Source organism: Erinaceus europaeus, chromosome 1, assembly GCF_950295315.1.
Source record: "Erinaceus europaeus chromosome 1, mEriEur2.1, whole genome shotgun sequence".
Taxonomy (NCBI): Eukaryota; Metazoa; Chordata; class Mammalia; order Eulipotyphla; family Erinaceidae; genus Erinaceus; species Erinaceus europaeus.
In genome coordinates, this window is record NC_080162.1 from 72,935,437 (window position 1) to 72,950,977 (window position 15,541).

General features: G+C 39.2%; 1 protein-coding gene across 3 annotated transcripts in view; it reads left to right on the forward strand.

The window, feature by feature from the left end:
• LOC132537510 (MAM domain-containing glycosylphosphatidylinositol anchor protein 2-like) overlaps positions 1-15,246 on the forward strand; it is a 37,473-nt gene extending 22,227 nt beyond the window's left edge. For all 3 annotated transcript variants that reach the window (XM_060187626.1, XM_060187611.1, XM_060187619.1), the window contains 4 exons: positions 2,770-3,123; positions 4,554-4,904; positions 14,372-14,686; positions 14,915-15,246. In XM_060187626.1, the coding sequence (XP_060043609.1) occupies positions 2,770-3,123; positions 4,554-4,904; positions 14,372-14,686; positions 14,915-15,222 (1,328 nt within the window). In that variant the 3' untranslated portion in view covers positions 15,223-15,246. The remainder of the gene's footprint in view (positions 1-2,769; positions 3,124-4,553; positions 4,905-14,371; positions 14,687-14,914) is intronic.
• The last annotated feature ends 295 nt before the right edge of the window (positions 15,247-15,541 follow it).

The following is a 15,541-nucleotide window of genomic DNA, read 5'->3' on the forward strand; positions in this document are numbered from 1 at the left end:
GCCTAGGTTACCTACTCCCAAAATGTTTGGACTATGTCTTTGCTGTCTTCCTTCCAAGGAGACTGTAGTTGTGGTAGAGTTATGAATATGCATAAAGATGATTTAAAGGAAAAATACAATTAATGGGTTTGATTTCCCTATTAAAAGTCAAGTAGTCAAGGGAGCCAAGGGTATGCAAAATTGATACCACTACTACATAATAAATAAAAAGTACACACAGTTTTAAAATGCTATTATGTTAGATGTGACTGCTATAATTAATTGTGACAAAATTGAGAGCTTAAGACAATATGTAGATGGCATAACAATGTGAAGCTTTCCATGGAACTACTCCCAATGAAAATGATAGAAATGCTACTTTTAATCATTTAGGAGAGAAACATCAACAATAAGGCAGACAAGAAGATCCTAGCCTTATTTTCTCATGGTAATACTGAACTGACAACGTAAGAATCACAGTTCCTTTGTGAGGACTCCATAGAGATCAGCTGTGAAGCAGCTGCAACAAGGAGAGATTCTAGTAAAAACTCCAGGAGAGTTTGGAAAGTTTTGTACGTTCTCATCCCACCTGCAGCCTAGTGGAGAGCCTAGCTGTGAGGAACCTCACATAGTAGGGTTTCTTCTTTTTCTACACTACATGAAAACAGAGCATAACATGCAAGTCACTGTTCTGGCTTGTCTGGGGGCTTCCATGGGAGTAAATTATATCTCATTTAACTCAGAGCACTAATAGGGATAGTAGCATGGTTTAGAAGTGATGAAAATAGGCCAGGGAAGAAGTCTGCCAGAAATGGGATTCCATAGGAAGATACCAAGGGAAAAAGAGACTGTGAACTCTTAAAAAGAAATAGGCAAGCTGCTTAGGACATCTGACAAAACAGAACTCACACAACCCCAAAGAATACACACCTTCCGAAAATAATTGAGGGACTGGGCGGTAATGCAGTGGGCTAAGTGCACATGGTGTGAGGAAGCACAAGGACTAGCATAAGGATCCTGGTTGGAGCCTCAGCTCCCCACCAGCAGGGATGTCACTTCACAAGTGGTAAAGCAGGTCTGCAGGTTTTTTGTTTGTTTGTTTGTTTGTTTGTTTACCAGAACGCTGCCAGTTCTGGATTATGGTGGTGCAGGGGATTGAACCTGGGACTTTAGAACCTCAGGCATGAGAGTCTGTTTGCATAACCATTATGCTATCTACCCCTGCCATGTAGGTGTCCTTCTTTCCCCCTCTCTGTCCTACCCTCCTCTCTCGATTTCTCTCTGTACTATCCAACAACAATAACAACAAGGGCAACAAGGGCAACAAAAATGAGAAAAATGGCCTCCAGGAGAAGTGGATTCATAGTGCAGGATAACTCTGGAGGCAATAATAAGTGTACAGTCTCAGTACTAGGGGAGGTGACCATCTGTAGCAAAACACTCCAGACTAGCATAAATAATAACAAATTATTTCCCAGGATTCTGGAAGATGGAAATTCAAGAACAAGGCACCAGTGGTAAAATAGCTCACCTGAATAGTGTGCTGCTTTATCTTCTGTGTGACCCAGGTTCGAGCCCTGCCCCACGGCACTGAATAAGATAGGTTAAGAGAGGGCCTTCCATTGTTTTCTAGAACTTACCTTGCATAGTGTTTATATGTATTCCATGAACTCAGTGTCAAAGCTGTTTTGTGATACCCTAGAAAACACTGCAAGAATTACTAAGTGCTAAAGAAATAGATGGGGGAGGGAGTCGGGCAGTAACACAGCAGGTTAAGCCCACGTGGCCCCAAGCGCAAGGACCAGCGTAAGGATCCCGGTTCAAGCCCCCAGCTCCCCACCTACAGAAGTGTCACTTCACAAGTGGTGAAGCAGGTTGGTAGGTGTCTATTTTTCTCTCCCTCTCTCCATTTCTCTCTGGCTTATCCAACAACGACGACAACAATAACTACAACAATAAAACAACTAAGGCAACAAAAGGGAATAAATAAATATATATTAAAAATGAATAGAGGTGACCAAATCAAATGCACTTAAAAAAGAAAGAAAGAAAAAGATGGGGGAGTTGGGTGTCAGTGAAATAAAAACTATCATACTAAGATGTTTTTAATACCCCCAAGATTCATCTTTCACTCAATACAGAAAATAGCAATTTATTGAAACTGCATACCTCAATTTTTATTTTGTAGAACTAAATAAGTGTGCTTCTGCACCATGGAGTAACTGGTACAGAAGTATAATAACAGATGTCTCCATTGGCAGATAATCTCTGAATTCAGTATGTGGACTACCAGCACCTTGTCCTTAGCTTGGGGCCTTAGCTCTAATCACAGGACATAAAGAAATATCTGACCCAAATTCTATTATACCCTTTTTACTTAATGCAAATGTATTCATTGAAAATATTTTTATTTAGTTCCTTATGAACTCCAGTCCCCTTTAACCCTGATACAGAAGAACAGTGCCACCCTCCTTTCCTAGCAGATACCCCTGCCCCATATGGCAACATGCTTTATAATTTTCATGCAGTTAGTGCCAGAACACGCTGCAGAGTCTATAGTTATTATTAAGTCACTAGTAAAGTGAAAGAAAGAAAGAGAGAGAGAGAGAGAGAGAGAGAGGAAGGAAGGAAGGAAGGAAGGAAGGAAGGAAGGAAGGAAGGAAGGAAGGAAAAGAGAGAGAAAGAAATAAGGGAGTCTATAGTCAGACCTCATCTTGAGTAACACCGAAACCTCAAACTATCTGGGTCCAAGATAAGGTGCAATATAAACAAGTTCATGTTTCTTTCTAGAAGCATCAAATGAAGAACATCTAGTGAACCAGATTGAGAGTGTTGTGTCAGTCAATATTGGAGATACTCTACCACTCAGCTGCAACGTATCTGCTCTGTCCCCGGCAGGGACTGTAGTGTGGTTCAAGGAGCTTGGACCAAAGAAACAGCTAATTTACAGTTTCAATGGAAGTCGACATTACTTTCCCAGAGTAACTCAAATGCAAAAAAAAAACAAGGCCAGCCAAACAAACTATTCCATCCTCATCAGTGATGTGATGCCAGAGGATGCTGGTACCTACTACTGTGTCAAGTTAAGAAAAGGGTATCCTGACAATTTCATGTCTGGTACAGGCACCTATGTGTATGTAAATGGTGAGTACAGTCTAACCATTTTATGAACCCCTCCAGGATTCATAAAGATAAATTATTTTTGTTTCTTTATTGGGGAAGTGATTCACAAGATAGTTGTTACTACATGTGTACAGTTTATCCCACTGTGATAAGTACCTGCACATCATACCCACTGGGATGTCAATGAATAGGTGTGTTCCTATCTCATGGCCAGGATCAGCCTGTAGAGAATTGTGAGATGAGATCAGAAGGTGGGCTCTTGAGTGTTAATCTTGCTCATAAATGTCCTTCTGGAAAGATTACTACTCTTGGTTCTTGATACTTCCCTGTTCTACACAGAGAGTTCTACTTCCAACTCTGCCATTCTCTGATTTTCTGAAGACTACCGGTATCTCTTTTTTTATGTCATTCTCAAAATTAATTTCATGAAGTAATGTGAGATTAAGATGTCACTTTGTTCTGCCAAGAAAATGGATCTGCGCCAATAATGTCCTCAAGTTCACATACAGTTCATAGTGACCAACTGGTCATGGGAAAGTCACACACTTTTTTCAAACTGAAAAATGTGACTATAGAGATTTTTATCTGCCATTCTTTCCTGGCTTCACCAAGCAAGAGCTCTCCTCCTTCCCCTTTATCTGCACTGTAGACCATCTGTGGCCATGCTGATTTCACAACCAAAGGAGAACTGACTACCACGATTTGATAGACACAGTGTGGGGCAACAAAGTTGGTGGTGGTAGGGACTGAAGTCAGTGGTGGACCTTCCAAAATTGATTAGGTCCCGTGAGGCTCCACTACCTTTTTGCTAGAGAGTGGAAAATGTTCTTCTCCTCCCTCTTGAACAGATAAGTGGAGAAGCCATGCATTGTTGGCATGGTCCCATGTGCCCACCTGATTATTCAAGTTTGCTGTATCTTGACTTCCCCTTTGTCCACACTTCTCAGCACAAATCTCTCCACAAATTCCATAGCTGATGATCTTCATATCAAAGGAGATATGAAGGACAACCCCAGACTCACTGGAGGTGTGTGCAGGTGAGCAGAGAATTGGACCTAGTTCGAAATGTACTGATTGATTAGGTAGGCAGAGGAATTAGTCTCTCTCTCAGAACATTATCATTAATGACTATATTCCTCTATATCTATCTATCTATCTATCTATCTATCTATCTATCTATCTATCTATCTATCTCCCTGTCCTCCCCTTACCTTGTTTAAGGATTAACAAGTAGAAGTAGGGGGTAACACCTCTGGTTCTCTGATATAACTTCCTCTGTCAGTATTCAAACAGGATCTGTCTCCACTTGTCCTCCTTAAGTACAATATACGGGTCTTCCTATCACTAATAGAAATCATGAAGAGGCCCCAAACAGGATGTGGGTAAAAATTTCTCAATCCTACCTAGGCCAGAGCAGAGGAAATGGGAGGTAATTTTAAGTTTCTTTGCAGGAACTGCAAATAAGATGTTCCAGGTTCAGCAAGCTGAAATATCACAGACCGTATCAACCGGGGAGACAATCACTTTGAGCTGCAGTGTACCAAATTCATTCCCAAAAGGACCTGTCATGTGGTTCAAAGGAATGGGGGCAAATCGAGAATTAATCTACAGTTTCAAAGGAGGTCTTTTCCCCAGAGTAAACAAAATTGGAAACAGCACTGAAGATGACAACACAGACTTTTCTATCCGCATCAGTAAAATTTCTCTTGAAGATTCTGGCACCTACTATTGTGTGAAGTTCAAGGAGGGACATCCTGAAAGAGAATACCAATCAGGTCCAGGCACACATGTGTCTGTCATTGGTGAGTATGTCTCTATGCTACTTATGTATAATATTCCAGATTATCATGTCTTCCAATTCTCTAACAACTGCTATGCAAATATCATTGATATTATATATTTGATCTTATTTCTCTCAACAATCTGTTATTGAAATACATACAGGAAAGAAAACTGATAATCAGATGGGTTACTAGAGTGATGAGAAAAGAATAACTGACTTCCTAACATTCACTCTATCCCCATAGCTAAACTAAAGCAATTAAGGCAATTCATGTGGAACTTGTCTAAGTCTGTGGGGGGAACTGAAAGAGGAAAGAGCCAACTTGAAGAGAAATTGGGGAAACTGTAGAGTTTCTTTCCTGTTAAATGAAATCATTGCTCTAGATGTTCATTAAGTCACCATGACTATAAGCTATTGAAAAGAAAAAAAATCTACATTGATGTACAGAGTACAGTTTGAAAACACTGTGTGTCTATATTGTTTTGGTTCCAACTCCATCTCTGATTGAGAGCAAACATTTTGTCAAGTCGGTTTGCTTAAAGTCAGTTCTATGTCTTAAAAGATGGCAAGTCTGCCAATGCCCATGTTCAGCGGGGAAGCAATTACAGAAGCCAGACCTTCCACCTTCTGCACCCCATAATGATGAGTCCATATGCCCAGAGGGATAAAGAACAGGAAAGCTTTCAAGGGAGGGGGTGGGATACAGAGTTCTGGTGGTGGGAACTGTGTGAAAATGTACCCCTCTTATCCTATGGTTTTTTCGCTATTTCCATTTTATAAATAAAAATTTTTTAAAAGGGAAAAAAGATGGCAATTAGTAGTGGTCACCCACTCACAGAGTATTGAAATGTAATTGCAAATCATTTATCCTCTCCCCAAAGCCTGGATTTCTTAATGTTTTGCTACTTATAATGCCCTTTGAGCTCTGTGCAACATCCTGACTGAAAAACAATTAAATTGTTGATTCTAGGACCAGTGAGGTAGTTTACTTGAATAGTGTGCTATTTTGTCATTTGTGCACCCTAGGTTTGAGTCAGCCCCGAACACATTAAAGGAAGACTGTTGTGATCTCTTTTACTCTCTCCTTCTGCTTCCATCTTAAAAAAAAAAAAAAAAAGTTGATTCTATAGCACTACTATTTATTAGTATCTGTTGTATCCTGAGCACTTTACTTATATTACTGTATTCACAGCACAACTAAAGATGTTTGTCTTCATTGTCCAGGTGAGGAATATGAAATGCATGGAGACTCAATGGTATAGAGAATAGGAAAAAGAGGTAACTCGGGCATGGGATTATGTTCAGAATACTCTATACTAGTGAAGAGTTTTATAGGAGCCCAGTATAGCAGTTTAAACCAAAAACAAGGCTGAAGTGGTCCTATAGCTAAAAAGGATACTGACTTTCTCAAACTTCTAAATTAGAGCTTTAAAAGTCAAAGACAAAAGGTCTGGACTTAGAGCTCAGTGTCTCCAGAATTCTTTTCCTCTGAAACCCCTTATCTCCATTCAGCCCTGCACATAGAACTTCTCCATATAATAGGAAAAAATAAATGAAGAAAATGTTGTTTTTCATTTCCTCGGCTTAGTAATCAGGATGGAAAGAACTCATCTTCCTCTAAAGCCCCACAAATGAGTCCCAGAAATTATTTGAACTTGACTTTCCTATGTCGTGTGACCAACATTTTAGCTATATATGACAGCGAAGATTTCAAGTAGGAAATTTATTAGCACAATGAAACAAAAGCTCAGTGGACTGAAAATAACCTGTGTCTACTCCAAAGTGTAAAGCTTTCATTTAAAATATGAGAAAGTTGAGACTGAGAGATTGGATCTTCCTAAAGTTACTTAAATTATGACTACTAGACCCAGGTTACCTATTTCAATAATGCTTTGTGATTTATGGATCTCTATCAACATACTACTTAGAGGGGGGTGTGATAATAATACAACACGTTATTCAGCAGAGAAATGAGTGAATTTACTATCCTTATTAAAATTCAAATAATCGAGTTCAAAAATGTATTAAATTTATTCTATTTCTTACGTAAATTCTCAGAATTGCACAACCTCTTAAAAGTAAATCAAGAGAAAGTAGAGGGCCAGTAAAATAACTCACTTGGATAGTGCACTGCTTTACTATGTGCGCAAACCAGGTTCCAGCCTCTCTCCCGTCACACTGAAGGAAGCTTCAGTGCTATGGTGTCTGTGCCTGCCTATCTACTTATCTATCTATCCCTCTTTCTCTCTGTGGGAAAAAAAAGAGAATAGAAAAAAATGAATCAAACAATTGCAAGCAAAGAAAAATGAGACCATAACCAAAAGCCTCATTAAAGACAAATGTTCAGAGTCGGATGGTTTTACTGGCAATTTCTGCCAAATTTGCAACAGTGGCTTATTACTTATTTTCATTAAGCTTTTCCCAAAAACTGAAGAAGGAATTCTTTCAAGCATTTTTTTAAATATTTATTTATTCCCTTTTGTTGTCCTTGTTGTATTATTGTTGTTGTTATTGATGTTGTCATTGTTGGATAGGACAGAGAGAAAATGGAGAGAGGAGGGAAAGACAGAGAGGGAAAGAAAGATAGACACCTGCAGACCTGCTTCACCGCCTCTGAAGTGACTCCCCTGCAGGTGGAGAGCCGGAGGTTCAAACCAGTATCCTTCCTGCGCTTTGCGCCACGTGTGCTTAACCCACTGCACTACCGCCCGACTCCCCCACACGTTTTGAGACCAATATTAGCCTAATACCAAAACCAAAAACATCACACACACACACACACACACACACACACACACTCCAGACTACTACTCTGATAAACATAGATGCAAAAATCCTCAACAAAATATTAGCAACAAAATTAAACAATGGGGGACAGGGGGTGACACACCGGGTTAAGCACACATGTTACCACGTGCAAGCCCCCATCCTCATCTGTAGGGGGGACTCTTCACTAGTGGTGAATCAGGTCTACATCTCTCTCTCTCTCTCTCCCTCTCTAACTCCCCCTCACCTCTCAATTTCTTTCTGTCCTATCCAATAAAAAATGGGGGGGGGGTGAATCCCTAATACTGGCACCAAACCCCAGTAATAACCTTGGTGGCAGAAAAAATAAAAATAATTAACTAAATTTTTGAATTTATTTTTAAAGTATTTATTGATTTACTTATTTAGAGAAATTTGGGAGAAGAGAGAGAAAGAACCAGACATCACTCTAGTACATTTGCTGCTGGAGATCGAACTCAAGAACTCATGCTGAGAATCCAGTACTTTATCCACTGTGCCATTTTCTGGACCACATTAATTAAAATTTTTAAAAAATTAAACAATGGATTAAAAGTATGAGCCATCTGGGTGGGTAGATAGCTAAGAATTTGAACAAAAAACTTGAACACCTCAAGTTCAAAAGCCTCAAGTTCAATCCCCACCACTGCCATAAACCAGAGATAAACAATGCTCCAATCATTCTCTTTCATGAAAAATAAATAAATCTAAAAATATACACTAAAAATAATAAAATAGAGAAGGGTGGAGATGAATTAAGATAGGATCTTGGTATCCTTCCTCCTGATAGCAACACCAAGGATACAACAACACATGAAAAGACACACATAGAAACAGACTTCCCATAACAAAGAAAGATTAACATCCAGACAATAATGGGAGAAATGCTCTCTCCTAAGAAGATAAATGACCCACCTTGTGACAATAAACCACAAGCAGAAGAGATCTGTAAGATACGGGACTCTGGTTCAGTAATGGGGGCATACTGTGCTGAAATCCTGGCACCCTAATTCTGTTCCAAGAATTTAGCAACAAGAAGTGAAAATATTGCACCAAAATAAAAGACTCGGGTGGGTGTTGGGGAGAATACAGGTCCTGGAAAAGGATGACAGAGGACCTAGTGACGGTTGTATTGTTACATGGAAAACTGAGAAATGTTATGCATGTACAAACTATTGCATTTACTGTTGAATGTAAAATGTTAATACCCCAATAAAGGAAAATAAATGAATAAAAAGTGAGAATTCATTAACTAAAGGGATGGACAGGGGAACCAAGGTAACAACTCTCTTGACTATCCACAGAAGCTTGTGGAAGTATGACCAAACTGGAATCTAGATTTCACAGTAACAGATTCCAGGGATACATTTTGGAGGAGTCCCTCCTTAGACAGCTACTGCTTGCTAGGCTTACAATCCTACAAAAATGTTAAATAGGAAATCAGAGACAGAGGAAAGGGGGAAGTCCTCTCAAGCAGCTTGTCAGAGCTCTGGGGGATGCCATACTAGAATTCAGTTTCCATAGTAATAGACCCTGCAGTTTCCTGGCTCATAGGCCACACAGATCCTATTCCTGGCCATCCTTAAATTGTGTAAAGTTGGGAGTCGGGCTGTAGTGCAGTGGGTTAAGTGCAGGTGGCGCAAAGCACAAGGACAGGCAGAAGGATCCCGGTTCGAGCCCTGGCTCCCCACCTGCAGGGGAGTCGCTTCACAAGCAGTGAAGCAGGTCTGCAGGTGTCTATCTTTCTCTCCCCCTCCTCTCTCCATTTCTCTCTGTCCTATCCAACAACAATGACAATAATAATTACTACAACAATAAAACAACAAGGGCAACAAAAGGGAATAAATAAATAAAATAAATATTTTTTAAAAATTGTGTAAAGTTGACACCATCCAGACTGAGACTTTACCCACAGCAGCCTCGTTACAACTGAGCACTGGCAACTCAGAGTTTCAGGTTATCATCACAGTTCAAACAGATCTCCAGGGCCAGGTCCTCATGGAGCATCAAACATAACGAAAATTCAAACATTACTCACAGTGTTAAACCAAGACAGCAATTGAAGAGAACTCAAAATTCAACAGAGCTATGTAAATATCCTAAACAGGATATCAAAATTCTCAAGTTTGGATCCTAAGAATCCTCACTGAAATGATGTGTTCAGTGGGAGGAATTTTCAACAGAGTCAGAGAAAGTGTGAGAGAAGTCTTCACAGAAATCAAGAGAGGTAAGCAATGCAGTAACTAAACTTTAAAACAAGTACAATAGAGGTGTCTACCAGGAGAAAGATGGAAATCAACAACTAAATTGATAGATTAGAGGACAGGGTCTTCAGATTCTAGAAGCTGTAAGAGATCTAAGAAAAATCCAAATCTAAATGGAGAAAAATCAAAGACAAAGAGAATTTTAATAACAAATAATCAAATATAAGGGAAACCCCTATCAACTAATTTCTTAATAAAAACTGTAAAGGCTCTAGAGGGGGGACAGCAGGCAGTGGAGTACCTGGTTAAGCGCATGCACAAGGACCCTGGATCGATTCCCCTCAGCCCCAACCTGCAGGGGGACACCTCCTAAGTGGTGAAACAGGTCTGCAGGTGTCTATCTTTCTCTCTCCCTGTCTATCTACCCTTTCCTTCTTGATTTCTCTGTCCTATCAAATAAAGTAGCAACAAAAAAATAAAAGGGAAAAAATGGCCATCAGGAACAGATTTGTAATGCCTAGCACTGAGACCAAGTGATAACCCTGATGGAAATAAATAAATAAATAAAACAATAAACAAACAAACAAAAACTGTAAAGACTAGAAAGGACTGGCTGGACTGGTTTGGTGTACTGCACCAAAGGAAAAAGCTCTAGGGAAGGCAAACAGAGAGGGAGGGATGAGGGAAGAGGAGGGCTGTCAGATCCTGGTACATGCATATGGTGGGCCTAATTTGAGGGTGAGAGTGTTTTGCAGACACCTAATTTGATGAGATAAGACATTTTATTCATATGCCAACAACTATACTGTAAGCCATAAACCTCCCAATAAAACAAGAAAGTGAGAAAAGAAGGAAGGAGAAAGGAAAGAAGGAAGGAGGAAATTTAAAACTGTGAATGATTAAGACATCTACCCAAGATTACACTGTCCAGCTAGGTTATCAAATCAGGTTTGAAGGAGTGATGAAGAGCTTTTCAGACAAACAATTAAAGGAGGCTGGGGGAGATAGCATAATGTTTATGCAAAAAGACTCAAGCCTGAGGCTCCAAAGTCCCAGATTCAACCCCAGCACAGCCAGAGCTGAGCAATGATCTAGAGAGACAAAGAAAAGGAAAAAAAAAAAAAAAAAGAAAGAAAGAAATGCATCACCACTAAACCAGTCATACAAAAAATTCTAAAAGACTTATACAAAATGAAAACATAGGATGATCTATCCATAGAGGGTAAACAAACTAGGCAAGAGAAACAAATGAAGTCCAGTGAAAACAAACGTTTGGACTTGGACTACAGAACTGAAGTTATCAAAAAGGACTGGTTTCAAAGGTGAAGGTCCAGTGGACTTTGGTGAAGAGATATTAGGACTTTGGTGGTGGGCATGCTATAGCAACATTTTGAAGAAGTGTGAAATTATATTTCTAGAACATTTATAATTTTGTCAATTAAGGTTATTCCCAAAATTAAAATTTTAAATATTCATGAAAAATATCATTCATTCTTGGATGGACCTTGAAAAATTCATGTTAAGTGAAATAAGTCAGAAGCAGAAGGATGAATATGGGATGATCTCATTCAGACAGACACAGGACCTACTGGGGGTTGTATTGTTATGTGGAAAACTGAGAAACGTTATGCATGTATAAACTATTGTATTTACTGTCGAATGTAAAACATTAATTCCCCAATAAATAAATTTTAAAAAAGAAAAGAAAAAAGAAAAAAAGAAAAAGGAAGAAATGCATATATAATATATATATATATGTAATTATGGGATTCATTCCATAGATGCAAGAATAGTTTAATACATGCAAGTCAATTAAAGTAATATACCACATGAGCAAAAGGAGAGATGAACATATCCACAGACACAGAAGAAGCACTTGACAAACTTCAATATCCACTTATGACTTGTAAAAACCAATTAACAAAATAGGGTTTAGGAGGAAGATACCTCAACAAGTAAAGGCCATATATATGACAAACTCATAGTTAGCATACTCAAAAGAAAAAAAATTAAGGTCAGCTCACAAGATAAGGATGTCCACTCTAACCATTATTATTCAACAATGCTCATCTTTTGGCTTTTTTGTTTGTTTGATTTCCTTACAATAATAGCCATTTTTTGGAGTTTTTTTTTTTTTTTGGTTTTTTTTTTTTTTTATATATATATGAAGATATAGTACAGGTGCCAGGCAGTGGTGCACCCAGTTAAGTACACATAGTATGAAGTGCAAGGACCTGCACAACCCCCCTGCTCCCCACCTATGAGAGGATGCTTCACGAGTAACAAAGCAGGTCTGCAGGTGTCTTTCTTTCTCCCCCTCTATCTCCTCTTTCCTCTCAATTTCTCTCTGTCCTATCCAATTTAAAAAAGGGGGGGAAATGTTCATCAGGAGCAGGAAATTCATAGTGCCAGCACCAAGACCTAACGATAATCCCTGAAGGCAAAAAAAAAAAAAAAAAGTATGATACTGTAGCAATAAATCCACTATATACCATTCTAATACAGTTTTTTCCTTTTTTAAAATATATTTATTTATTTATTGTTAGATAGAGACTGAGCTTTTGCAGTCCTTGCTTTGGTAAGGTTAGCTTTGGAGTGAGTGAGAGAACTGTAATAAAAAGTAGGTGAGGAGGGTATCTAAGTCTAAGTGGACACTATTTCATTATGAACTTGATAGTGACTCACTAAAGACTATTGTGTATTTTTGCTTTCAGGTATATATTTTGCCCTAATTTATAGATAAACATATGTGAACATATGCTCTATCTTACGGGACCTGGTCTACATCTAGGTTTTGGGACTTTGTTAGGAAGTGAACCTCCTGGAATGGAATTAGAGACTACCATGAAAGGAAAGGTCTCACCCAAGTGATGAGGGTGAAGGGTTGGCAATCTGATGTCTCTGTGCACAGACTGAGGTGAAGCATGCTGAAATGGTACTTGTTGCATTAACATGAACTTTTCAAGGTCCATCCAAGATTGGCTGAAAATGGTGAAGTCACCATTTTCAATAGTTGAGTAGTATTCCATTGTGTATATATACCACAACTTGCTCAGCCACTCATCTGTTGTTGGACACCTGGGTTGCTTCCAGGTTTTGGCTATTACAAATTGTGCTGCCAAGAACATATGTGTACACAGATCTTTTTGGATGGGTGTGTTGGGTTCCTTAGGATATATCCCAGGAGAGGAATTGCAGGATCATAGGGTAGGTCCATTTCTAGCCTTCTGAGAGTTCTCCAGACTGCTCTCCACAGAGGTTGGACCAACTGACATTCCCACCAGCAGTGCAGGAGGGTTCCTTTGACCCCACACCCTCTCCAGCATTTGCTGCTGTCACATTTTCTGATGCCTAATACACCTTTAATATATCTCTCATGACTTAGTAAGAGAGCTAAACTCTCCAATAGAACATTAAAGTTATGATAGTATTATGTTGTCCTAAATCATAGCATTTAATGTTTCACTGTTGACTATTATGCTTGCTGTTTTTCTAAAATTAGATGAACCACATATTAACAACAGGAAAGAAAAAAGCAACTACATAGTGTTCAATCTACAGATTGTCTTTATCAGCTTAAGTAGTTTACTTCTATTTACTTCTATTTACTTAAGTAGTTTACAGAGAATTACTGAAGATAAATATTAGGAGGCCGGGCAGTAGAGCAATGACTTAAGCGCACATGGAGCGAAGCACAGTGACAGGTGTCAGGATCTCGGTTCGAGCCCCTGGCTCCCCACCTGCAGGGGGTTCACTTCACAGGCAGTGAAGCAGGTCTGCTGGTGTCTGTCTTTCTCTCCCCCTTTCTGCCTTCCCCTCCTCTCTCCATTTCTCTCTGTCCTATCCAACGACAACGACATCAATAACAACTATAATAATAACAACAATGATAAACAACAAGGGCAAATAAAGGGAAAACATAGTTTCCAGGAGCAGTGGATTCCTATTGCATTCACTGAGCCCCAGAAATAACCCTGGAGGCAAATATATATGTGTGTGTGTGTGTGTGTGTGTGTGTGTGTGTGTGTGTGTGTGTGTGTGTGTGCATGTGTATTTTTTGAGGGGTAAATGGTTTACAGTATGATTGCTGATACCTGGAACACCTGCTCATCTGCCTGTGGTAGGTGTCTGCAGAATACTCTAACCCTCAACTAATAATCTTTTCCATCATCATACATCAAGATGCCAAGGCCTAATGTTTCCCTTGTATCTACTAAGGTGATTATATGGTTCTCAGAATTAAAATTACATAAAGCACAGACAATTTCTTGGTTCAAGGGCAGAGGGTAGATAGCATAATGGTTATGCAAACAGACTCTCATGCCTGAGGCTCCAAAGCCCCAGGTTCAGTCCCCCGCACCACCATAAGCCAGAACAGAACAGTGCTCTGGTAAAAATAAATAAATAAATAAATAAATAAATAAATAAATAAATAATATTAAAAAATAATTTCTTGGTTCACCAACACTAATTGTTTATTATTTCTTCCTCCTTATAGCTCCACCTTCTCTGCCTGTGGTAATAGGCCCCTTGGAGAGGGCCCTAATTGGGCAGACTGTGAATTTCACCTGCATTTCCTATGGCTTCTTTCCCAAAAACATTACACTGAAGTGGTTCAAAAATGGGAAAGAACTCTCATCCCTTCAGACACAAGTGGTCCAACTAAATAACAGCCATGCCTACAAAATTTCCAGTACTGCAGAGATAGTCCTAAATCTGCAGGATTTCTATTCTTATATCAGCTGTGATGTGAACCATCTAGGCCTGCATTATCCTCTTCAAGAGAATGTCGAGTTGTCTAAGACCGTGATAGGTAGGTGACACCTTAGTCAGGCTTTCATCTGGCTTTGAACAACAAACTCCCCCAAATTATCTTAGGGAATAGGTTTAAATAAGAACAGCATCATCCATTTGTTGAGCACCTACTATGTGCTAGGGACTGTCACATACTAGTAGGTACTAAGTAAATGGCTACCAAGTAGTAAGCAAGATGAATCTGATTATTTCATGTAGTCTGAGACTTTGTCCTATACTATTTCAGTTCCACCCACCATGTCTATTTTTGAACACCCCATGACAAACAACAAGATAAATGTCACCTGCAAGGCAGAGAAGTTCTACCCTCAGGCTGTACAGATGACCTGGCTGAAGAATGGAAATGTCTCTCAGACAGATAAGACCCTGATGCCCACCAAGATGAAAGATGGACTATACACTGTGCAGAGTTCAATCCTAGTCAACAGAACTGGACACAAAGAGGACACTATGCTCACCTGCCAGGTAGAACAAGATGAGTACACTACACAAAAGATATTGTTTGTTTCTTCCCTTCTGGATGAGTCTAAGTAGTAGCCAATGACAAGGTGTCCCTGACTTAAGAAGACAATATCTTCTTTCCTTTAAAAAATATATATATCTTTCTTTTTAAAATTATATAATCAAAGCCTGGTCTCTCTTATGTGCACACACACATATACACACACACAGCCAAATAACCTAAAATTATATATACAGACATATAATTTTGACAGACTTACTGGGTGTCTCTGTGCTTCTGTCTGGATCTTGAAAAAGATTTTCTAGATATTTTTATAATTTTCACACATATAATTAAATATTCAAAATCAAGTACAGCCAATCCAACCCCCCCCCCAGAGTGGTCTACTTA